General features: G+C 38.0%; 1 protein-coding gene across 3 annotated transcripts in view; it reads left to right on the forward strand.

Moving 5' to 3' along the window:
- LOC149773170 (matrilin-1-like) overlaps positions 1-27,385 on the forward strand; it is a 160,772-nt gene that overhangs the window by 61,718 nt on the left and 71,669 nt on the right. For all 3 annotated transcript variants that reach the window (XM_089946733.1, XM_089946731.1, XM_089946732.1), the window contains one exon: positions 26,635-26,748. In XM_089946733.1, coding sequence (XP_089802859.1) covers positions 26,635-26,748 — 114 coding nt within the window. The remainder of the gene's footprint in view (positions 1-26,634; positions 26,749-27,385) is intronic.

A 27,385-nucleotide genomic window follows, 5' to 3' on the forward strand; every position in this document is an offset into this window, starting at 1 on the left:
ATAACAGATTCTAAATATTTACTTGAAATATAAAACGAGTCCGTTGCGACTCTGACTGCGGTCTTGGGAAATCTATTAATCATCGATAATAAATTTATGGAAACATAAGCCAACATGGAAGATCTTAGATGAGTATATTGCGGGGATACGTCATTTATGTAACTAACGATCGTACCTAATTTTGTTCCGTCGGATAAATAAACACTCTCTCGATTTACAAATGTATTTTTCGCCGTTGTATCAGCGATTATAAAATCGTACTCGGCATCATCTAGAATTAATCGTGCGTGATGTCTTTTATAATCATATGCACCACCTTGAGTAAATTTACCTATAATGTTTCTACCGAGATCTTTTGCGGTTTTGAGTTTATTAGGAATATCGTCCTTAAACTCGCTGATAACTTCAGAATCTGACATGGGCAACCAAACTTTGGTCTGTGCATGATATGATATAATTGCCTCACTGACCACCAACGATGTCAGTATCATACAATCTAGCATATATCGCAACAAAACTATAGGTGCCCAACGTTTTTCACAAAAATGTCTACCAAACCAAACATAACAAATCTTGTGAAGATTTTCGTTAAACTCGAACGACTCAATACAGGCGAATCCAGTCAGATCAAAATCAGGTAATGGTCCATTAATTGCCACTCGCGTCATCTCGTTTGTAGGGTGACCAAATCTTTCAAAGTACGTAGAACAATCTCCGTATCCCAGAAAACTTCCTGGATAACATGCAACCATATCAACCGAAATAACATCATTGTAATTGTATTTGGTATTCCATAATCCGCCATGTCCATATTCGACGCAACTTGCGCGTACGTCCTCGAGTAAATCAAATCGTGTTGGTTTCCATGAATTTCGTTCTCTGGCGAAATGAGCCGCAACAGATGGAACGGTAAAACAATTAGTTAGTAATTTGTCAGTATTTTCCGCGTGCTTGCACTGTAAAAACGTCGCAAGATTTTTCATCTCGTCATGGAGGGATTCTGTGCGATATATTTCACCGTTCGGTTTGACAAACTGATCAAATTCACCCTCCTCATTACTTTTAAATAACCATACCGATACAGGATCGGTTTTACTTATTTCGTTGATAAAATCAAACATACTCATATCTGCCACAGCCATATCTGTGGGGTAAAATCTAACAGTTCGATCACGTGGAAATATTGTTACCGCGTTAGTCCATGCGTGCGCGTTATGATCGATAATATTTATTGGAGCTCCTTTCGATTTATATTTCGACTGGTACAGTACTTCTCCCGTTATTGTTGCTACGGTTATTGGAAATTTTAATATTTTTCCTAACTCAGCAACATCTTTTATTGTAGCACCGGTATCCTTAACTGAATCAGCCCACGAGTTTATTTTTTCACGCCTTAAATCAGTTAATCCATTTCCACGCATCGCGTTTGTAAAGTGTTCTATTACTCGTTCAGCCACACAATTTAACCTTGAAAATTTCATCGGCGCTAGTTTATCAACGTTGGGTTTTTTATTTATCTCATAAATTCCATAAATAACTGCTGTTACAGGATACGCTCGCTCATAATACGGTTTATCAATACCAGTCAATAGACCCGGTCTGGAATTTTTACTTAATATGATAGTTTTATTATTACCAAGGACAGGATCATATTTGTCACGGATAATCCAACTATCTGTTTCTGTTAATACAATAAATTTTACTCTGAAGAAATATTTTTGATTGCCCTCGTATTCAGCGATGTAGTTAATGATAGTTGCCGCTCGCTTGTCGTTCATTGTGGCGTCCGTGACAGTGTTGCGTATAATCTTGAACGTTGACCATGTATGAGATGCACCATCCGTGTAAAATTCTTTCTTAGCGTCATGAATTTTCGAGATCAAACTTTTATTTTTCGGATCAACCAGATCTCGTACTGGCAAGTCAGAAGATAATCTGTCAAGGTTGAATTTATACTTAACAGGCCTAGTTTGGGATAATCTCTCAAACTCGTTCATATAATTAAAACAAATATTTAAATAAAGAAAATTATATATATATATACAATGTCCCAATGTAGATGGTTGATGATCGGCTCAGTAAATCGATGCAACAAATCCTGCAGAAAGGAATTTTGTTGGATGCACTCACAAAACATACGACGAGGAAGTCTAGGACCAATACCATGTCTACGGTGTGGTATTGGAGTGCGAGGAAAGACAGAATTATGTGGAAAGTGTGGCGGGAAACGGTTCAGAGAGCTTAAAAGATATTATGACAAAAAAAATAATAGCGGTGAAAACGCTATAAAATCCGTGAGGGATTATATATCAAGATTTCAGACAAACAATGATTTAAACATATAATATTATTATAATGGAGCAAAATATATTTGTCCCACATCCTGTCATAACAAACTATGAATCAAATATTAATGGTATCATCAGACACCGCAAGTTGAAGAGACCAGTTGGTAATGTTTCTAATACTGGCTATCTTAGATTTACAGTTGGAAAGAGAAGATATCTATGTCATAGATTTACATACGAGTGTCACAAGGGTTTGATCAATGACGGTCTTGTTATTGATCATATTGATGGAAATCCTCAAAACAATAATTTATCCAACCTTCGAGTGACAACTCGAAGCGTGAACTCTGCATGTGGTAATACAGGAAGATATAAGACAATCGGAAAGAGGGGGGTAATTTCTACAAACATAGAAACCGGTAAAGAAATTATGTTTCAGTCTATGAACGCGGCTGCGACATATTTTGATATTAACTCGCGTTCAGTACAAAAAGTAGCAGATAATATAACCAGATCTGCTCTCTCGAAAAAATATAAGCAGAAAATTACATTTCAGTATCAATAACTATCATCACCACATTATTAACTATCATCACCACATTATTAACTATCATCATCACATTATTAACTATCATCACCACATTGAATTAATTTTTTAATTTATGTCACAGTAGGTCCTCCATACACTACTGAATTTTTGATTACATAAGGGAGATTACTTTGTAATATATAGTTTTCTTCGTAGATGGTTGGTTTTTTATGATCGTAATTAGTCAGTTTAACTAATTACATCGTAACTAATTACATCGTAACTAATTACTCGTAGAAGTATTATTTATGTTTTTTAAATATTTCCCCATCACACAACACATGATAATATTATTGATCCGTAGGAAGCTGTGTGTGAAACAGAAACCGTTACTCATTGTAATCAACCTGCAGTTGTGCATTAATGCCACTGTTATTATTGATTTTCGGTCTACTTAGGAAACCCGCTACAAATACAGAAACTATTATTCAGAAACTGTTATTATTGATTCTCAGTCTACTTAGGAACCCGCTACAAATACAGAAACTGTTATAAATACAGAAACTGTTATTATCCAGAAACCGCTACAAATACAGAAACTGTTAAATACAGAAACCGTTATTATTCAGAAACCGCTGTTTACTGTAAATATTGGTTCCTTAGCTATATAGCTAGCTATATATTAACTTCCGAAACATATGTTCGTAACAATGTTTGATAGCTCGATCAGTATGGTATTGGACTGTGGCGCTCGCGGTCCAGGATCAAACCCCCATGGCTGACAATTTGTCGGTGGTGCAGCAGCAGAGGGGGCGAATCGGACATTTTGTCCAATCGTTATTTTGCTTAATTATTACTTTCTGCACTCAACGATCTAGTGTCGTCAGCGCCTGGTAAAAAAAAAAAAACGACGACGTCGTTGGGGGATCGTCCAATCGTCATTTGGTTTAATTAACACCTTCTGCGCGCCGATCCCCAGCGTCGTCAGCGTCCGGTAAGCACATCGACGACCGCGTCGATGTCATCGCCCCCTCTGCTGCTAAGTGGTTATTTACAATGATCTTACAAACAGATGCCGGATCCACCTCAATGGGCTCTGGTTATTAATATTAAACACTAAAGACAACAAATAATAATAATGTCGCTGTATATGTTGTGCTGTCCCTGAAACATCCCGACGAACTCGCTAATACACTCGATAGGTGTTCTAGGGATATTTTTTTAATTTTAAAGATTTATATATTATATAATGAACCATGAAAATATCAATGATGTAATTGTCGCTATTAAAAAATTAAAAAAAGATGGAATTAATATATCTGATGAACTTAATCCTGAAAAAATAGTTTCTGACTTTGAGATTTTACAAGAACGTAAAACCATGGGGACACACACACTATCATCTGAATACAGGCTCATGAAACGGATTCAATCGGCAATGTTTCAGTCGCTAGCTACCGTAGAAGATGATCATGTGAAGGAGTTCGTTCCTCTTTCTACCGCCGTAGAAAGAATTAAGTCGTTATTATCCCACGAGTATGAGGCAAAGAAAACGATTAGTACTCGCATAAGACTATTAAGAAAAATAATGTTAGATCGTGAAACGATCCAAGGTAACTTCGTTACTGGTGAAACGATCCAAGGTAACTTCGTTACTGGTGAAACGATCCAAGGTAACTTCGTTACTGGTGATAATGAAAATGAAAGTTTTGGTAACTGGGGTCCAAGTCAACGCTGACCACGTGTATTGGTAGTCAAAATCAAGAAAGTTCTAACCTTGTCAAATTTGTTCCTAATAAATTTTATTTATTATAAATTTTATTTATTAATAATATTATTTTTACTGAATTAATTTATTTTTTTTTTACTAAAATCAAGAAAAATGCACGAACTACTTGATTTTGACGGGGTAGTTGGTAGTCAAAATCAAAGAAAAATGCACAAATTACTTGATTTCTGACGGGGTAGTTGGTAGTCAAAATCAGGAAAATTGAGCAATTTCGTTGTATTTTAGTAAAAAAAAAAAAATCTCAGTAAAAATAATATTATTAATAAATAAAATTAATTTATAATAAATAAAATTTGTTAGGAACAATTTGACAAGGTTAGAACTTTCTTGATTTTGACGGGGTAGTTGGTAGTCAAAATCAAGTAATTCGTGCATTTTTATGTTTCTGAGGGGGTAGTTGGTAGTCAAAATCAAGTAGTTCGTGCATTTTTATGTTTCTGAGGGGGTAGTTGGTAGTCAAAATCAAGTAATTTGTACAATTTCAGTAAAAATCAGGAAAATTAATAAATATTATTTTTTTTTGTGATAGAAATTTTAATTTTACTTTCATCGACTAGCTTTTTTAGTTGCCTGGGCCGATTAATTTGTACCAAACACAAATTTGTGCCAGTAATAATAAAATATTTTTTTAAGTTGATCGAATTTGATTCTGAAGATCTACGACAAATGTCCTTAGACAGAAATCCTTAAGACGGAAGTCTTTACGACGGAAGTCCTTACGACTTTACATACAGATTTATTACAAGCTCTTCTTCACGTATGTCAATCAAGCGATTAAGGTGGTCTGTGAGTTTAAAATTGATTCGTGTTAACATATTATTGTGACACCGCAAATACACGGGATTAGTTGGTTCTTGCACGATTAAATTTCCAGGGGGAACTTGTGGTGTGAACGTGTATAGGATGTATCCTTGTTGAGCCTGATTTGATCTTCCGAGATCTATTTGATAGCTGCCATCGATTACGTCACAAACCAGATTGACCGCGACCGTCGGTGTTATATTAACGATCCGCGGAGATACGTGCCTTCCACCGCCGTGTGGATCATTATCATATCTGAGAACAGTTGAAGGCGGAATTAATTTTCTCCATGCATCGAGTATTTTAGGAAAAAACTCATCAATGACATCACTGAAAGATTTTCTTAACTCGGTTACACTATACCCGCGAAATTTATAATTTGGTACATCGGCTTCTGTTATTTTATATTTTTCTAACCATGCCTTTGCATCAGAATTTTTAGGTGATTTTAAAAGACTAACCATCGCCTGAACTATTCGGTTATTAAAATATTCCATGTCTGATATAAGCCGATTTAATCTTTCCACACGCGTGATGATTTTTTCACGCGATGACGCTGATATGTCAAAAATATGTTCGTTAAAATATTGATTTAGTTGATCTAGTTGTTTTTTACACTCTTGATTGATTTCCTGAAAATATTCAATAATATCACTCCGATCAAACCTCACATCATATCCCCCTTCCTCCGGATTTGTAAAAGACCATGTCTCAATATCTTCGCGAAAGAAAAACTCGCCAAGCATCGATTTACTTTTTAAAATACTTAGTAACACCTCGTATGATGGATAAATTTGATGATATAATTGTCTATCCGTGACATAATCAGACTTTTTCGGTTCTGGTGGTATCGGTGTTATCGGTGGTGATATTTCAGGCCATCCTAGCACGGATCTGATTGAAGATTGATAAATATCAACGGCATAATCAGGCGAGTTTATTTCAACCGTCGAGGACAACGTCGGCTCATGAACGTTTATTGATATTTTTGATTCCTTTCCCGTTATTGATTTTATTCTACGCGCAAATTCCTCACCGATCTCTTCAATCTGGTAACTGCCGGTTGGTATTCCAACAACAACCCAGTCAGGTGTTCCATCGGGTTTGTTGTTGTTAGTAAATACGAGCGAATTATTTGCTGGTGTACCATTAAATGATTTTGATCTGATATTTGGCCAGCTGTAATATACTCGTAATTGTGCTAGTGCTATTTCTTTTACTGGAATTGCAATAGGAAAATTAACACTAAATTCAGGATTAGTTGAACTTACCGAGATCATCGTTATCTTTGGCGGAGTTGTGTTGGTCACGATCTGCTGGAGTAATTCTGTCATTATTGATACTTGTATCTTTAATACCTTCATCGTATATTTTGGTCATCATTGAAAATTCGAAATCAGATATAATTCCATCACTGAGACTCGCTGATAACAACGAGGATAATTTCGAGTATGCTACCGTCGCTGTATGTAATTTTATTTTGTAATCGGATAATTTTTCGTTCGTACAAGTACATATTTTTTTTGTGATGATACCAAGCACACCTGCAATAGTTGTTGCTGCTGAAATGCAGATAGTTACAGCTACTGGTGCCATCGTTGTCAACGCTGATAATATTACACCGGTTCCAGCAACAACAGCGGATACTGAATAAACAATCACATCAACGATAACCAATCGTCGTCGATATTTTTTTACTTTTACTGTATATTGATCGACTTGATCTTTTAGCGCAGCCTGCCATTCACGTGCTTGATTGTATCTGTATTGTGCACCGTCCATATATTTTTATGCAGTAACCAATTGAGGTGTTTCAGCTACAAATTCCAAACACCACCAGAAGGATGTTGCGGTTAATTTCTTATCAGCTGCTTCCAGAATAAATATTTCTTCGGTTCCGATATTTAATACAACAGATACAACCCCGGAAAACCTGTCTGTGGAATGACGCCATGGAAACGTTGTAAATATTTCAAATTTTGCAGCACTGAACACAGACAACCTGTACACGCCAGTGTTTGTTGCGGTATATTTGATGGTATTATTTTGTTTTGACCATGTTGCAAATCCCGATGATACCGTGCATACGATGTTTGTGATATGCCCGGGAGTTATTCCAGCTGGAATTTTAATCAAATTGGTTTTGCTGACAATCTCAGGAATTCCCGCTACGATGTTTTGCTGTCTTTGTTTGATCGTGTCTAGGTCAGTTTTGATATCAACGAGTTTCATGTCAATGGCGCGTGGAGTACCGAAGAATTTATCTATGGTATCATCGGTTTTTTGAAAATTTCTTCGAAATCTTCCAAAAGCTCCTGCGTGAACGTCATACTCAGCCCGTAACGTGGATAATTTACCGTCTACGGTGCCATAGTTGACATCGACGTATTTTTTTGTTGCTGCGTCTTCGTCAGATGTTGGATCTTTTAAAACTACTATTTTGTTCCCGTTCATGCTAAGTTCACCTGTCATTGTGTCACCGGTGTTTCTCACGCGATTAGCAACACTTCTTGCAATTTCATCTCTGATGGTTTTAAGTGACATACTTGAATCTCTGATTTTGCCGCTATCAGTAAACACGGGAATATTATCTGTAACTGCACCAAGTACTCGCCGGACTATATCATTCCATTTGATATTGCTGGTTTTTAGTTTACCATATCGATCTTGAAAAATAACAACTTCATCTGGGTCAACTCCAGCAAGGTTCATGATATCAGCGAGGTCATCTTTAGTCGCATACTTTGACAGATCAACGTCGGATTTTATTTTCTTACTAGTAGAAGATCTTCCGTAAATATCAACCATTATAATAAGATCCGTTGTTTAAAATGCTTTACGCGCAACAAATCGGTTGCTTGTATAATCGTGCACGACTTTATGTGGCGGCCTGGATGATTTTGATATTGCGTCGAGTACATTAATTACACTGGACAACAAATTTTTACAAAAGTCATGTTACTGAAATAAAATTAGTCAATTCTTATCAATTTTTATGTGCTGAACACGAATATGACAGTCAAATTGCAAAATTGGCTCTAGTTTTTTTGTAATCTGCAAGAAATTAATGTTTACATAACGAAATGCATTCCAATAGTAAAAGGTCAACTGTAATAGCCTACCTATAAAAAATCAAGTCATTGACTACATCTTAGATTTCTTCGCCTGTCTCTTGTACAGCTGTTCGGGAGCATCTCTGAGGAGTGTCCAGCAGTAGTCAGCCAGCATTGTAGTGGACCATTTTCCCTGGTATCTTTGTTCCATTGTTGCGATATCTTGATGAAAACGTCCGCCGTGTTCATCACTAACAATACCACAGTTGCTAGGAAAGAAATCCAAATGGGAATGAAGGAAGTGAATCTTTAGAGACATATTGCAGCCAAGTTTCTTATACTTCATCAACATGTCTTCTACTAGTTCCTTATAGTTTTCTGCCCTAACATTTCCGAGGAAGTTTGTAGAAACTAGGGGAAAAGCATTCCATGCTTGTTTCGCGTCACCTTCCAGCAAGTTGTTGAACCGGTCATCTTTGAAAAGCTCTCGAATCTGAGGACCCACAAAAACTCCCTCTTTAATCTTTGCTTCGCTGAGTCGAGGGAATTTTTCATGCAGGTATCGGAATGCTGGCAAAGTCCGGTCAATGGCTTTCACGAAGTTCTTCATCAAACCTAGTTTGATGTGAAGGGGTGGTAGCAAGATTTTCTGAGCCTCAACCAGAGCTGGGTGTTGGATATTCTTCTCTCCAATGGCTACATTCTGCCTGTGAGTCCATTCCTTCCTCATGTAGTGCATTTCCCTTGCTCGGCTATCCCACTCGCATAAGAAACACATGTATTTTGTATATCCTTGCTGCAGTCCCATTAAAAGGGCAACTACCTTCAAATCACCACAGAGGTGCCAGCTGTACTTGTTATACTCAATGGAATTCAGTAGCTGCCTTAAGTTATCGTATGTCTCTTTCATGTGGACAGCATACGCTACTGGAATAGATGGAAGAATGTTTCCATTGTGCAAAAGCACAGCCTTGAGACTCAGTTTCGAAGAGTCCACAAATAGTCTCCATTCTTGTGGGTCATGAGTGATTTTTAAAGCATTCATGAGGCCCTCAATATCGGAACAGAATATCAGATTACTTTCCTTTCTGAAGAAAGGCTCCAATTGCTGGTGGCGCTTTCGATATGCAGTAATTGTGACATCTTCTTCTAGAAGATTCCATTGTTGGAGTCTTGATCCTAGCAATTCTGCCTTGTTCTTTGATAAGTCCAAATCACAAATCAGGTCATTTAGTTCTTCCTGTGTTATTCTGTGTGGGGTTGATGATGCACCACAGTGAAAATCTGGATCACTGCATGCTGATGGACCAGGAGAAGAACAGGTCGACTCACCTTTGTCTTCGTCAGATGAATCAAGAGAATATTCTGCTGGAGGTTCTGGAATAGGAAGTCCCTCACCATGTGGAACTGGTCTCAATGCAGACGGAATGTTTGGGTAGACTATTCTCGACTTCTTTCGCTTCGTTATTCCGCCGGAAAGAGGAGGAACCAAGCAGAAGTAACAGTCATTTAGGTGGTTGCTTGGCTCTCTCCACACCATTGGGACTGCAAACGGCATTGATGACCTTTTGCAATTCAACCACTGTGAAAGCTGTGTTGTACATGTAGCACAGCATATATGCGGAGCCCAAGGCTTGTCTTGGTCACCAACCTTGCATCCGAAGTAAAGATGATATGCCTTCTTCACTTGAGAATTGATACTTTTCTTCTGGTTGGCAAATGTCACTTCCCCACAAATATAGCAAAAATTGTCCGCGGTATTAACACACTTTCGAGGCATTACTGTTCTTTATTGTACGTAAATGGATAAAATAATAAGTTTTATGTAACAGTAGCTTGAACTGTCTCGCACAACGTCTAAAATATTTTAAATGCTGAACCTATCTGATTGGGCTTTATATAGTACACTGCTTACGTCAGCTTCAGCAGCCGCCTGGCATTAGTATAATAGGCCTACACATGTATAGTACACTGCTGACGTCAACTTACTTCAGCAGCCGCATGGCATTAGTATTGCATTGCATCAGAAAATGATGCAATCAACTGTGGATGATGTGAGCATGATGGTATTATGCAATGTTACATCATTATTCCGGATGTTGCTGCAGTCCTACTGGAGAAATTTACACAGTGAAACATAGAAAATGAGGTATATGAATATCTTCAAAACGAGAGCCAATACAAATTTTTCACGGTTATATTCGTGTTCGGCACACCAAAATACTACAGATTAGGGCCTTTTCAAGTCAGTAATGATTTCACTGTTGACCAGTGTTACTTCACGGCCGCATATTGGCGGATCTGTCATTGTTTGTGTGGGTAGCGTTGAATACCAAACTTTGGAACCTCTGGTTGTTGCGTGGAGTGGTGCGACATACTTGATAAATTCAACAGGTGGAGCTAACCCGTACGAATCAAAATAAACAATTCCACGCGGATCAACCGCGTATGATACCCAATGAGTACCGGGTCCGGAACGTTTGTCAAGATTAATAATACCTGTTTCAAGTTTGTTTGGTTGTTTCGGTAATTGATCTCGCATAAAAACACCTCTAAAGGCAGATATTTTTAATCGTTTAGCAGCATCAAGTAAATCAAAATTTGATGCTGGAACGTCTAACGAAATGATCCTGGAAGCCTTAGGCCTCTCCCCCAACGAGATCCCGGTAATCTTAGACCGCGTCCCTTTTTTTTGTATCCCTGCCCTGTTGCTTTCTTTAGTGCCATTCCAGCGGCTGTTCCAACAGCACCTAACGCGGCCGCTTTTGCTACGGCTGGAGCAGCTGCAGCTATTAATGCCGGAATGGCCGCAAGTAGTGGAAATATACCACCCGTTTTAACCATGTCTTTGATGGCGCTCGGGGAGAGATGGAATTGAACTCCAGTTTTTGATTCTAGGGCCTTATTGAAATGTTTAATCTGATTATTTGTCAACGATAATTTGTTTGGACCACCACTAATATGATCTCGTTTTAGTGATATTTTAGTTCCGCATTTGTTGGCGGTTTTTGATTGAAGCTTTTTTACCTGACCCGGGGTCAGAGTAACATTAACATGACTATACGACATTTTTATATAAAATATGTTTTTCTAAATAGCACGATTAAAGATTTTCCACCGGTGCATCAACGACCCTCATTCGACCACTACCACCTTCAAGTAACATGGCCTTGTCGCTAAGTATGACCGCGATCGCTTTGTAGGCGCCGCGAACAATTGGTGGACCAGCTATATCAGGAGGAGGGTTAGTAACATGAGCTCGAAAGTGTATATCAACAACAGATTGTTTGGATAAATCAAGATGTTCTAGTGAAAAATAATAAATCGGATATAGACCTGTAAAATCTAGTTGTGATATTTGCAACCCGGTATCTATATTTTGATCACGTCCCATAAATGACATCAAACGATGATATGCGCGCGCTACATGATTTTGTGCATAATTTAGTTGTATATCCTCGGCTGGTTCTTGATGTCCATTTATCCGCAAGGAAACTTCATTAACTCCAAGGTTGTCAAATATCATATGTGAACGTTCTTGATTATTCGTCCGAGCATTATCTTGTAATGCAATAAAAATATGTCGTGGTGCAGAAACACCCTGTTGTGATGCTATATGCCATGTAAATAAACCATTAATATTGCTTTGAGCAGCATCTGTGGTTACTGTTAACCATGATAGCAATGATTTACCGCCTTGATCCATAAAAGATAGTAATTTTTGTTCCTCAGTAATAGATGGAGTCATTACTGGCATCCACAATGAAAGTTTTGATATATTTACTTTACCCTCGGCAACACCAGCATCTCGCCAGATTGCATCATTATCATTACCTTTTCTTACGAGCACAATTGTGTGTTTAGCTCCAAAGATGACTTTTCTAACATTTCTGCAAAATCCAAAGATGTGTGATAATGGAATTGTACACGAAAAAATTCTATCATTTCCCGACAGCGCCGCCCGGCGTGTTGCAAATCCTAGGTTGTAAGTCGCACTAACACTTTTTATAATATCAAAAGCAGCACCCGGTCTGTCTTCGTGTTCAAAATCAACTGGTTGTGGATTAACTGCAGTATTTTGTTCTGCTCGTAACTTAATATACTGAACATGATCAGCGTTGTTGGTAATATCCTTAGCAAACATCATTGTTGGACCAGCTGATCTTGTAAAGTCGTCAGAATATCTCGCCAGACCAATTATTATTGTAGCAACATCAACATCCTTCTGAACTGATTCAATATTTTTTCCATCAATCATGTATGTGGCGCTATCAAACAACGCCATGATCCCGTTGTTGACAAAACCAACACGCAAATTAGCAGCATATGGCGTATTAGCTACAACATTCGTTACAAGTCTACCTTCTACTTCAATAAACGCCTCAGCGGGCAAGAAATATCTACTTGTATCATGAACCTGTAATTCGATTCTCCCCTGATGATTTGGTTGTCTTGCGTCATAAGAATAAAACTGATAATCACGTACTGACTCGTACTTAAGGACAGGTGCCTCCATATCAAATGCTGGGTCTGATTCGCGCCTGAACATTTTTATTATAGTTACCATTTTTCCAAATGATGATCATCGTCGACGAAGACCGCTTCCTGCTATTAAATTTGCTGTTATATTTTTTTCTGCTTCTTCAGATATCGCCGCTAGTTTTTGATTTGCAGCCTGATTTATTATTTTACTTACGTCTGAGGGCATCACCTCAGTACTTGCCAGTTTCACCGGTGGTTGTTGTTTTCGTCGCAATAATCGTGCTAGTCTTTCCTTGATCGCCGAGAACGCCTTACCAGCAACATTGACAATTGCACCAGGAGCTTTATCACGAACAATATCAATAGCCTTCATCGATAATTGTTTTGCAACAGGTGCTACTTTGGGAGCTATCCTCGTGAATAATCCCCGAATGGCATCACCAAGTCCATTTCCGTAAATAACACTATAGATTGGTAATCGTGAGTTTACCGCTCTAACCTGTGCGGGTTTACGATGATTATCATGCACAATCATCTTATTTTATTTACCATTTATCTAACAACTAGTCATCAACGAGCTCATCAATAAGTTCTCGGTAAACGCCAATATCCATGATACCACCTTGAAATAGTCGCCGACAAATATCAGCTGCTTCATTGGTTATTTCTGGTGAATTATTTCCAGCTCGTTTTCCTCCTATGAGAACTTCTAACCGTGACACATCATTGATGATATTATCAGGACATAAACCACGTCCTGTTTTAGGTTCATCTTGGGGTGGTGGTTGCATTACCGGAGTAGGTACTTCAGTGGTGTCCGGGGGTGATTCACCTTCTCGAAATCCATGTGGTGAACCTGTCGGTGTAAATGTCATTTTCGGTGCAGAAATTTTCTTCGAGAAGGGTGATTTAAGTGACTCTTTAGCCTTTTTAATTTTCGACAACAACCTTTGCTGTGGCGAAGAAGATTGTTGTTGTTGTTCTATTTGTTGCAGAGGTGGAGGAAGCTGATACTGGGAGGACTCTCCTTGTTTTGGTTGTTCCCGTCCCCCTCTAAATCTTTCTACTTCTTCTTTAAGTCTTTTAAATTCTTGACCTCTAGCTTGTTTTTTATTGTAATATACGCGATATATCCATTTAATGAAATCATCATCACTTGTTTTTCCATAAAAGGGTTTTAAAAAATTAGATTTATTAGATATATTTTTTGATATCATCTCAGGTAATTTCTCTCTTTCAGTTTTTCTAATTTCCTCAACAACTCCTTCGTTAAATCTTGCAATTAATCTTAAGCTCTCTTCTGCTGTTTTGGGTTCAGATGCAAGTTTTTTTCTCACATCGGCGACTTCAGTACGAAGTTTTCCAATACCTTCAAGTATTTTCTCACCAACAGGTGGAGGCTGAGCCGCAGCTATATTAGTTGGAAGATTTCGTAAAATCTCCATTGTCTGTTCAGTCAGCGCTGCAGTTTGTTTTGATACCGGAAGAAGATCTTCTTTGATGACAGTTCTAACTTTCTTAGTAGCTGCAGTGACGGGCTTAAACAGTTTTTTAGTGTCCTCTTCATACTCAACTTTTGCTTCTTGCTGCGCTTGTAGATTTTTTCTAAATGAGTCTTTGACAGGAAGAAATTTTTTAATTGCTTCTAATCGTTCTCGAGCTGTTCTTGCAGTATGAGATTCTGGATGTATCATTTTATTATAACATGATAATTTAATTAATATCAGCAAAGGAGGAATACAGAAGTTTGATGATATATTATAAACACAGAAAGAACATAAATCCCAAAATAGAAAAACCACCATCAGAACTTGAATATTACTTGAAACATAGAACAAATTCCGAAGATTCATCTGAAGATGAAACAGATGAAGATTCCCATGATTCAGATGATGATTCCCAATATTGATAGCAGCAGAGAGGGGCGTCTACGGTTCTGTTTGGGACAAACAATAATCGTAGACGTGGTAATTGACCTCTATGAGTGGTCACTATTTTTTTTGGTAAAACACAAGGGTGACCATTCCCCTAAGTGGTCTGTTCACCCTCTCTGCTGCTAGGTAAGATCAATTTTATGTCTTAGGGGGATGTTTTCCATCACGTCCGCGCTTTTCGTATAAGAACCCCCAGTATTCGTCGTTCAAACCATTCTACAGAGAAGATGGCTTCAAACCACCTGGATAAAATGCAAACATTGCAAGACGTCCTAGACAATTTGGGCATGATGGAACAAATGCTAGTGAGACTCAATGAAGACCACTATTCCTATAGTCCCCATCGAGTAAAGATGGAGATTAATAACTTAAGAAAAGCAAAGGACATGATAAGTGGTGTGATGAAAGAAATAAAGGAGGAGAAGGAGGATGAAGAGGAAAGGATAAGGATAAGAGAATGGAATGAAAAAATTGAAAAAGAAGAAGAAAAAGAGAAGAGGAAGAAAGAATAAAAAGAAAGAAAAGAAGAGAAAGAGTGTAGGAGAGAAAATAAGAAGTTGGTGGAGAAAAAGAAGAAATTAGAAGCAGAAGAAAACCAAAGGCCCTTTTCAGGGCCACCCACATTTCTCGAAAAGAGAATGACTTTCGATTGCCTACCCCTTTTATAAAAAAAAATTAAAAAAAAAAAAATCCCATGTTCAATTTCCCTTGACGCTATACAGTCCCACCCTGTTTAAATTCCTTTTGACGCTATACAGTCCCCTATTCCCATGTTCAATTCCTCTTGAGGCTATATCGTCCCACGATTTTTCTCCATGTTAAATTCCCTTGAGGCTATATCGTCCCATGATTTTTATCCATGTTAATTTCCCTTGAGGCTATACGTTCCCACGATTTTTCTCCATGTTAAATTTCCATTGAGGCTATACGTTCCCAGGGGTGTCTGTAATGTTAATTCCCATTGAGGCTACGGTATCCCACATTACTACTCACACCATATACATAAGCAGAACGTACAACATATTTACTAGTCTAAGTACTAATATTATTATGACAGCACTGGCCAAAATTCACACTGGATAATTCAGACTAATAAGGCTAAGGCGAGACTACCTGATTGTCCAATGCAGCATAATTCAACAGGTGGAAAAATGCATCCAAATTGAAACTATGGGCCCAATAAAAATCAAAGTAGAGAGACACCATAGCGCTCAAAGGAAAACACGAGTCACTTCGAACTCCAAACACAGTGAAACCACAACTAATCTGGCTGAACCCACTATCTTTAAAATAGTAATAGCACTAAACGGATACAACAAGGACATAAGCAATGAACTCCTACTTCATAAACTCTCAGCAAATAAAACACATACCAACAAAGTCTATCGTCTTAAAAATCACAAGGAACAAGAAACAAACAAAGCAGTTATAGTGGCTACCGAGCCAATACCCTCAATAATAAAACTAGGACAGGCAGGAGTGTACCATAAGCTGGAAAACTACATAAATAGGCCAAGATTTTGCACCAAATGCATGCACTGGGGACACTGTGCCCTCAGATGTAGATTCAAACCAAGATGTAAGTACTGCGGAGGTCCACACAAAGGAGAATACCACACAACTAAACAAAAATGTGCTAACTATAAAAAAAACAAAAACATTATCCTAGATCGGCAGAATGCAGATTTACAATAAAAGAGAAACAAATAGTGGACTTAATGAACGAAAAACACCTCACCTACCATTATGCCAAAAACATTATCTGTAAAAACAACCCCAACACACCAAAATCTACCTCTGAAACAATCGATGAGCACCAAAACTCTCCACACAGAATCAGAAGGAAAAACATTGCACCACAAAACATACCCTTGAATCAGGAAACAATAGAACCAAAAATTACAACCCACATTGTAACAAACCAAGACCACCCTGAGAATACTCTAGATACAAACAAAAATGTCAACACAAACCTAACACACACCCCAACACAGAATTAATACAGGAAGTAATGAACCTAACAACAGGAACCCTAATACAAGATCTCAATAGCATAATGAAAACCCTCAAAACCATTTTCACCATACTAGCTGATTGGACCACAAGACTAACAGATAAAGACAACGTCAAAAATGGATAGTACAAAAAATAATAAAATCACCATCTGGCAATGGAACTGCAGAGGAATCTTTAAAACCTATCAGAACTGCAGAACAAACTGAATAATACGGCCGTAAAACCAGACGTAATCTGCCTGCAGGAAATCTTCATAACACAAGAACACAAACGGCTGCCCAAACTACAAGGCTATACCCAGGGGAACTTTAAAAACAGACCCTAGGGGCAGAAAGGGGGTGGACTAGCATTTTGTTTGATAGGTTAACTAATCTACTATGAACTAACAGAAGTACCCCCTAACCTAAACATCACTAATAGCATCGAAATAATGTCAGTAATGATAAATATAGGAACCACAAACATTCAAATAATAAATGCATACGACCCAGGGGTACCTTCTGCCCTACCAACCTAATCCCACTAAGGGCAATCACTAATACCAGCAACAACAATCTAATTATCTGTGGCGACTTCAACACACACAGTGAATTATGGGGAGGTAAAAAGATCAAAGAGGGAAAAATGGTTGAAAAATGGATAACTGAGAACAATCTGGTCATCTTAAATGACGGGTCGAACACTAGATTAAACCCTGAGGATGGCACTCTCTCAGCCATAGACCTAACCATCACTACCCTAAAATTGGCCCAAATCACACATTATTGGGTGGATCGAGAAGATACGTTAGGAAGTGACCATTTCCCCATCACAATCAATATTCAAACAAAAATTCAACACATTCCAAACGAAACCCCATCTAGATGGAGGTACCAACAGGCAGACTGGGACCAATTCCAGTTATTACTAGCTAGAGTAAATCCCGATAACTTAGAAAGCCGAAATATTGACATGTATTATGATAACATAACATACACACTTATAGAGGCAGCTAACCGATGCATACCAAAGACAACTAATATCCAAAATAAAAACCATGTACCGTGGTGGACTAAACAGTGCACTATAGCACATAAAGACAAAAAAAGTGCCTTAAATAAATATAACCGAATGCCTTAAATAAATATAAACGCACCAAGAATTCTATCTACTTCCAGCAATATAAAGATAAAGAAAAAGCACTAAAACGAAATATAAGAACTGCTAAAATGAATCTATGGCAAACCTTTTACTCTAAACTGAGTATAAAATCAAGCTCAAAACAAACATGGGACAAGATAAAAGCCATAAAAGGGAAAGCAAGTATCTCAGCCCCAAAAATTAAAAATGCCATAACAAATAATGATACGGCAGACCTGCTAGCGAAGCATTTTTCAAACATGAGTAGCAACAATAACCACACCAGAACTTTCAAGAACACAAAAAAACTAATGGAGGAAACCCAGCCTCAAATGTTTCAAGACCAAGGAACAAAAGAATCTCACCTAAATAGCGACATCACAGTACATGAATGGGAGATAGCCCTACGATCAAAAACTGAAACATCCCCTGGTAAGGATCAGTTATGTTACATTATCTATATAAAAATAAAACTACATATCAATATAACAATAGCCATAATCAAACTTTTTAATAGGATATGGGATAAAGACCAACTACCCACCAAATGGAAACAGGCCATAGTAATACCAATCCCCAAGCTAGGTAAAGATCTCAACAACATAAATTCGTACCGACCCATCTCCCTTACAAGCAATATTTGCAAAATAATGGAGACAATAATCGCAAATAGGTTAAAACACCACCTAGAAACGAATAACCTACTCTCCATAAATCAATGTGGCTTTCGGAACAAACGGTCCACCACTGACCAACTTCTCAGATTGGAAAGAGACATCAAACTCGCTTTTAACGCACATAGGAAAAGCGATCGCAGTCTCATAGCGGTTTTTCTAGACAAGAGAAAGCGTTCGACCTAGTATGGACCAATGGACTAATGGTCAGATTAAACCAATTTGGAATAACTGGACGCTTGTTCAACTGGATTGGCGATTTCCTCACAGGCCGGAAAATTACCACAAGAATAGGCAACACCCATTCGGAAGAATTTTCACTTGAAAATGGAACACCGCAAGGCAGTGTAATAAGTCCCTTACTATTTAACCTAATGGTAAACGACCTTGACCTCAATGCAGCCTCCGCAAAAATAAACTTGTCACAATTTGCAGATGATACTGGCATATGAAGGAATGGAAATCCTGCCAATAAAACAATAGTTAAAGAAATCCAGCAGAGCCTAGACAACATAGGGATATGGGCGGACAAATGGGGTTTCAAAATATCTCATGAAAAAACTGTGGCAATCATATTCACCCCCAAACGAAATAACAACCTTGTATATCCAAACTTCTGTATACAAAATCAATTAATCATATACGTTACAGTACTAAACTTCCTAGGAATGTTATTTGACAACCACCTCACATGGAAACAGCACATTGAACAACTCGCCCAGAATTGTAACAAAGATCTCAATTTACTCAGGAACATCACAGGGACTGACTGGGGATCCAATCAGGAAAACCTCCTCACGATATATAAAACCCTAATTAGATCAAAACTGGATTACGGTTCCCAAGCATATAACTCGGCTAAGCAACCTGTACTACAAAAACTTCACACTATCCCGAGAAAAGCCTTAATATTATGCACTGGAACACTCCCCCGAACATAATTAGAAGAACTACAAACACTAACAGGAGAACTACCCTTAAAATTACGTAGGCAAGAACTGCTCCTCTGATACTCCATTCGATTAGATACCCACCCAGACAACCATCCCACCAAAATAGCTATAAACAAGTGCAAAGTTGTCTTCAAACCCAAAATCATACCCACCACACCAAGTGGCAACGTAATCCTTGAACAAAGAGAAAAAATATCTATACTAAAAAAACAACAGGTAACAAACAATACAGACCAGAACAAATCACCATGGTTACAAAAACAGTGAAGCTACCAAATTAGGCAATAAAGAAGGTCAAGAAAACTTCTAAAACCTGTACTGGTAAACGAAATCAACCAAAAATACCCGGACGATGTTAAAATATATACCGATGGATCAGAAACAAACAACCCACCAAGAACAGCAGCAGCAATAGTCATCCCTGAATTCAATATACAAATGGGATCCAGATTACCTGACTATTGCTCCATTTAGACCACTGAATCCTGGGCGATAATTGAATCGCTACAATGGATCAAAGACAACCAAATACCTTAACAGTCATTATAAGCGATTCCCTAAGCGTTATCAAATCGATCCAAAATCGCAATACACACTCTAAGGAACCATTCCTTGACAGAGCATGCCAATTAATCGACGATATCACCACAGCACATCAATTAGTCGAGCTCATGTGGATACCGTCGCACATTGGAATCTCTGGCAACGAAACAGCAGACAAAGTTGCACAAACCAAACTATGAGATCAAAACTCTATCAAGCTTAACTATAGCTCTACAGAAGCACTGAGCTTCGCACAAACTTATATAGACCAAACATGGCAAGATTTTTGGAACTCCTCCACAAAAGGTAAAAAGCACCACGAAACCCAAAAAACCGTAGATAGGAACATACAGCTACCTAAGGGTACCTATTTAGAACAGAAAACCACAAACAGGATAACTGGGAAAACTAAACTAGCAAGCAGTTTTTGGAAGGTTTATAGGACCCAATCCAGCAACCATTAACTGCTTTAACTGCCACACCACCGAAGATCTACACCACGTATTCAATATATGCCCAAAATATCAACCCGCTAGGAAAATATTTATCAAAAACCAAAAAGGGATTGGATCACCACACACATACCCAGAGTTACTTATGGAATCTAATAAAAATAAACAATCAGCATGTAAGTATATAAATAATTTCATAGACTCAGCAGGACTTAGGAACAAAATATAATTACTATCCCCATAAAAACAAAAGACCCAGTAACTAGCTAAATAAATTTAGAAGCCCCCACATAAAAACCCATAACATATCATTCAATTTTATAAAAAATATTAATAAATAATTCACTTACGAAGCACCTATCAAAAAGTAAGGAAACCGCAAAATCGGATGTTCTAGATGTCCTTAACGAACCGTGTAATCGGCTAGGACTCCGGTCTCTTGCTAGATAAAGTATAAATAACATTCAATCTCTAAAAACATTAATAAATAAATAACTTAAAGAGGCAACATCGAAAAACTTATGAATAACATAACGTAGGAAGCACACCCTAAACACCTAAACACCTCGACTAGTAATACCATAATAACCTTGAAAATCTCTCTTCATACTTGATTTCTACTAACAACCTCTATAAACAGCACAGACCCCCCACTTTTAGAACATTTTGAGGCCCCCCCCCCCAAGAAACACCAGGCAAATGCAACAAGAAACCAACGATGTGAAGCAACCATGACCGTTCCCGAGCTCTCCATCCCACTAATAACAGCCAACCATTCAACTGTAAGAGACCTTTATGGACCCATAGACTGAGACCAAACTATCAGGATTCCTTGAACCCATAAAAGCCTGGGGTAGGTGGCACCATTCCCTTCCCCAGAAACAAATGGCAGGCTGCGGTGCAGTCAGAAAAAAGTGGCACATGCACAGTTGTGCGCACGCCACTGTAATTAAATTCAACAACAACTTTATGTAAAACAGCGAACTTGACGAAATTACATACGATAGAACAATGTGATAAAACAAAAAATAATAGGATACTGCTATTTAGGGAAATATGCAAAAAATACAAATATCAAAGAAACAATATACTATATATAGATGTGGAGTATTAAAATAAAGTGGTCTTAAAAATAATTGATTACGTAATAGCAATGATTTCCTGTGGCCAGGTGATAAAAATTATAAAATAACGGATGAAACAACAAACTTCTTGCCTATATAAAAAATACAACAAAAAAAAGTAATAAAAAAATAAATCAAAATATAAAATTAAAAAATATAATTTTCGATAAAGAGTGGGAGATGAGGGAGGATTTTCAGTAATACTGCCCATTAGGGGCAAGTAACGCAAAGGCGAGCTGGATCCCGGTCCGCATCTCTCATCTCATAGTATCAAAAATACGAAACACAATAACTGATATTCTTCATAAAAATTAAATAAATACATATAATCTCTCAAAATAACACTATACTAGGGGAAGGGGGAGATTTGTTTTATCGCCCACGTACGGGCTGGAGCCTCTATCTCACATCTCATTTTATGGAGGACAGAGTAGGACTTTATACCGGGACGAACAAAGGATAACCAGTGTGTGGACTGTCCTAATCAAAATCTCGATTTTTAAAAAAAATAAAAAAAATTGGGAGAGAAAGGGAAGAAAAAAAGAAGGAGAAAAAGGGAAAGAGGGGAAGGAAAGGGAAAGATCTATTTTTGAATTTTAATAAAAATGCTTCGTCTTTTGGTTTTTTGTGTGTTTTTTATATATATACTGTATACATAACATAGACTAAGGGTAACAGGGAACCACCATATGGGTGAAGTAAGTTACACAGACGTCGCAGGGCTATGTCACAAGGCGCTACGCGATGTGAACAGGTCTGCGAAAGAACAACAGAAAAGCCCATACGGTGGAAATGAACAAACAAAGACAAGGGTGAAAAAGAACTCACAATGAATAAGTACCGACCTATTTTAACGCGAATAGACTAACATTAACTCAAAATTTGTTATACCTTTGGAAATTTTATAATCTTTTATAAATAAAAGAGATGACTAAATCTGCAAAAGGAGAAACATTCTAAATTAAAGAAAAATGTGGATCCTTACTCAGGGGTAACCTCTTAGTCTGACGAAATTAAGTTACAACAAGAAAACGACACACAGTGTCTCATTACTACTTAACCCAACACCTTTACCTAAAGTATTGATAATATTATATAAATAGAATGAGGTTTAAATCAATGTCCAGCACAAGTTAACAGTAAATAGTAACTTTATATTAATAACTTGATTGTTGTTGTTCTGCATTAATCTTACAATACAAAATAAATTATAACTGAATTGTGTTTACCTATACCGAGAAGATGTAATAGATCAACATCGGTAGGGATTGTACATGAAATTTTCAAACCCTTGTACATTTTGGAAATTATCTATTTTGTTCCAGTCGAAATCCAAAATAATGATCAATACTTTATTAAGATCGGAAATTTATTATTAAATTATACTAATTAGAATCCTTTCTTCTCCTGCAAAGATAAAGTTTCCTTACATTTACCGACATAGTCGGTCAAATGCAAGCATGGCTGAATCAGAGTTCGTATGTCTCCATAGATGCTTGACGAAGAAAGGTAATAGTATAATATGCAATGGTCGCTCCGAGTTTGACATCATTAAATCGAAGAAGAAACATTTAATTTAGCACAAAGTATGTGTTGTAAACTTGAAATTGTTTTTACACGCCGATGAAATATCATTTTGTCAAATGTAAACAGCTGGAGATACCGAAGACCGCAAAACCTGTCGTCATATCAAGATGACGTTACTTAGTTTCATAGAGTGATCCGAATCGGTGTAGGTGTATAATGCAAGGCAAACTCTGTCACACTTTGAGAGAAATGAGTGGATATATTTAGAATATTCATCAGTCTCCTGTCATTAACCAATTCACTTCATCAGTACTAAGTACGAGACCAGTCTCCTGTCATTAACCAATTCACTTCATCAGTACTAAGTACGAGACCAGTCTCCTGTCATTAACCAATTCACGTCATCTTCAGTACTAATTATGACATATGTACATCAATGTCTGTCCACTTCTGGATTCATAATTACCTAGTTAATCAAGCAAGTGAAGCATGATTATTCATAATACACAGCCTACACGTGAAGCCTGACTATCCACATTACACAGGCTACTCGTGAAGCATGACTATCCACATTACACAGACTACATGTAAAGCCTGACTATCCACATTACACAGGCTATATGTAAAGCCTGACTATCCACATTACACAGGCTACATGTAAAGCATGACTATCCACATTACACAGGCTACATGTAAAGCATGACTATCCACATTACACAGGCTACATGTAAAGACTGACTATCCACATTACACAGGCTAAATGTAAAGCCTGACTACCCACATTACACAGGTTACATGTAAAGCCTGACTATCCACATTACACAGGCTACATGTAAAGCCTGACTATCCACATTGCAAAGGCTACATGTAAAGCATGACTATCCACATTACACAGGCTTCTCGTGAAGCATGACTATCCACATTACACAGGCTACATGTAAAGCCTGACTCTCCACATTACACAGGCTACATGTAGAGCATGACTATCCACATTACACAGGATACATGTAAAGCATGACTATCCACATTACACAGGCTACATGTAAAGCCTGACTCTCCACATTACACAGGCTACATGTAAAGCCTGATTATCCACATTACACAGACTACATGTAAAGACTGACTATCCATATTACACAGGCTACATGTGAAGCCTGACTCTCCACATTACACAGGCTACTCGTGAAGCATGACTATCCACATTACACAGGCTACATGTAAAGCCTGACTATCCACATTACACAGGTTACTCGTGAAGCCTGACTATCCACATTACACAGCCTACTCGTGAAGCATGACTATCCACATTACACAGGCTACATGTAAAGCATGACTATTCACATTACACAGGCTACATGTAAAGACTGACTATCCACATTACACAGGCTACATGTAAAGCATGACTATCCACATCCCACAGGCTACATGTAAAGCCTGACTATCCACATTGCAAAGGCTACATGTAAAGCATGACTATCCACATTACACAGGCTACATGTAAAGCCTGACTCTCCACATTACACAAGCTACATGTAGAGCATGACTATCCACATTACACAAGCTACATGTAGAGCATGACTATCCACATTACACAGGCTACATGTAAAGCATGACTATCCACATTACACAGGCTACATGTAAAGCCTGACTATCCACATTACACAGGCTACATGTAAAGCCTGACTATCCACATTACACAGGCTACTCGTGAAGCCTGACTCTCCACATTACACAGGCTACATGTAAAGCCTGATTATCCACATTACACAGACTACATGTAAAGACTGACTATCCATATTACACAGGCTACATGTGAAGCCTGACTCTCCACATTACACAGACTACTCGTGAAGCCTGACTATCCACATTACACAGGCTACTCGTGAAGCCTGACTATCCACATTACACAGGCTACTCGTGAAGCCTGACTATCCACATTACACAGGCTACTCGTGAAGCCTGACTATCCACATTACACAGGCTACTCGTGAAGCCTGACTATCCACATTACACAGGCTACATGTAAAGCATGACTATCCACATTACACAGGCTACATGAAAAGCCTGACTATCCACATTGCACAGACTACATGTAAAGCCTGACTATCCACATTGCACAGACTACATGTAAAGCCTGACTATCCACATTGCACATGCTACATGTAAAGCATTACTATCCACATTACACAGGCTACATGTAAAGCCTGACCATCCACATTACACAGCCTACACTAGAAGCCTGACTATCCACATTACACAGACTATACGTAAAGCATGACTACCCACATTACACAGGCTACGTGTAAAGCCTGACTATCCACATTACACAGCCTACACTAGAAGCCTGACTATCCACATTACACAGACTATACGTAAAGCATGACTATCCACGTTACACAGGCTACATGTGAAGTATGAGTATTCACATTGCACGGGCTACACACAAGTTACACAAGCACGATTTATATTACACAGGTTACACGTGAAGCATGATTGTTCACATTACACAGGCTACACATGAAGCATAATTATTCACATTACACAGGCTACACGTGAAGCATAATTATTCACAGGCTACACGTGAAGCATAATTATTCACATTACACAGGCTACACGTGAAGCATGATTATTCACATTACACAGGCTACACGTGAAGCATAATTATTCACATTATACAGGCCAGACGTGAAGCATAATTAGTCATATTACACAGGCTACATCGTTGTTATGTTAAGCATTTAATATTATGGAGGTGACAAGGATGTGTACAGAAATAACTACGATAGATTGAAAAATTTAAGTGTAAATCTAGGTAATTACCTTTGCATTGTTCCACCTGGCATAATCAAACTCCTTTGTAACAGAGTACCTTTGCATTGTCCCCCCTGGCATAATCAAACTCCTTTGTAACAGTACCTTTGCATTGTTCCCCCTGGCATAATCAAACTCCTTTGTAACAGAGTACCTTTGCATTGTTCGCCCTGGCATAATCAAACTCCTTTGTAACAGAGCACCTTTGCATTTTTCCCCATGGTATAATCAAACTCCTTTGTAACAAAGTACCTTTGCAATGTTCCTCCTGGCATAATCAAACTCCTTTGTAACAGAGTACCTTTGCATTGTTCGCCCTGGCATAATTAAACTCCTTTGTAACAGAGTACCTTTGCATTGTTCCCCATGGCATAATCAAACTCCTTTGTAACAGAGTACCTTTGCATTTTCTAATTCTCTCCTGGTATAATTAATTCTTTTGCTTACTGATTTTGTCCACACAAAACAGTATTATTTGCTGATTCACGGATGACTGAACATTTCTCCGCGGTCTCAATGGTATAATTCTCTTTTTCCAGACTATAACGAGTGTGCCAGTGGCCCCTGTCAAAACGGTGGAACCTGCGAGGACCATGTAAACTTCTTCCGATGCTTATGTCCACCCGGGTTCTATGAGGATCTTTGTGAAATAGGTTGGAAATTGTGGATATCATGATTTGGGTTTTCCTTCAACGAAGTTTCCTTAAAGTATACATTTTCCGTCTGTGTGGTGTATGAATGAACGCCCGTGATATTTCAAAATCGGTAAAGTTTCTTTAAAGTTTATTATTTTCCGTCTGTGTGGTGTATGAATGAACGCTCGTGATATTTCAAAATCTGTATATACTATATAAGTGTCTGAACAATAGATATTTATGACAGTATACGTTGGGCCGCATGAAAATGAAACAATCAGAAATGAAGGAAATCAGGGAAGCATCTATACAGACAGTGCAAAGCGTACATACACTAAATACCATACATTTTGGACTTCATAGGTTCTGTCAATTTATTTGTAGAGCATAGGTTCTGTCAATTTATTTGTAGAGCATAGGTTCTGTCAATTTATTTGTAGAGAAAAAGACAACAGAATGTGTCGATATATATTTTTAATCTGACTCCTGGCACACATGTTAAAATAGCTATTAAGCATACATAAGAATGGATATACGGATATGGTGTTATCAGCAAACTATAAAACTAGGAATCATACCATGTTGTCGGACAACCGTTTATAATCAGACAAGACGCACCACATACAACCCATAGCACACTTGGGAAGCAGAGCCA

This window comes from Sinohyriopsis cumingii, unplaced genomic scaffold (genome assembly GCF_028554795.1).
Source record: "Sinohyriopsis cumingii isolate HCF-2022 unplaced genomic scaffold, ASM2855479v2 utg000873l, whole genome shotgun sequence".
Classification (NCBI taxonomy): Eukaryota; Metazoa; Mollusca; class Bivalvia; order Unionida; family Unionidae; genus Sinohyriopsis; species Sinohyriopsis cumingii.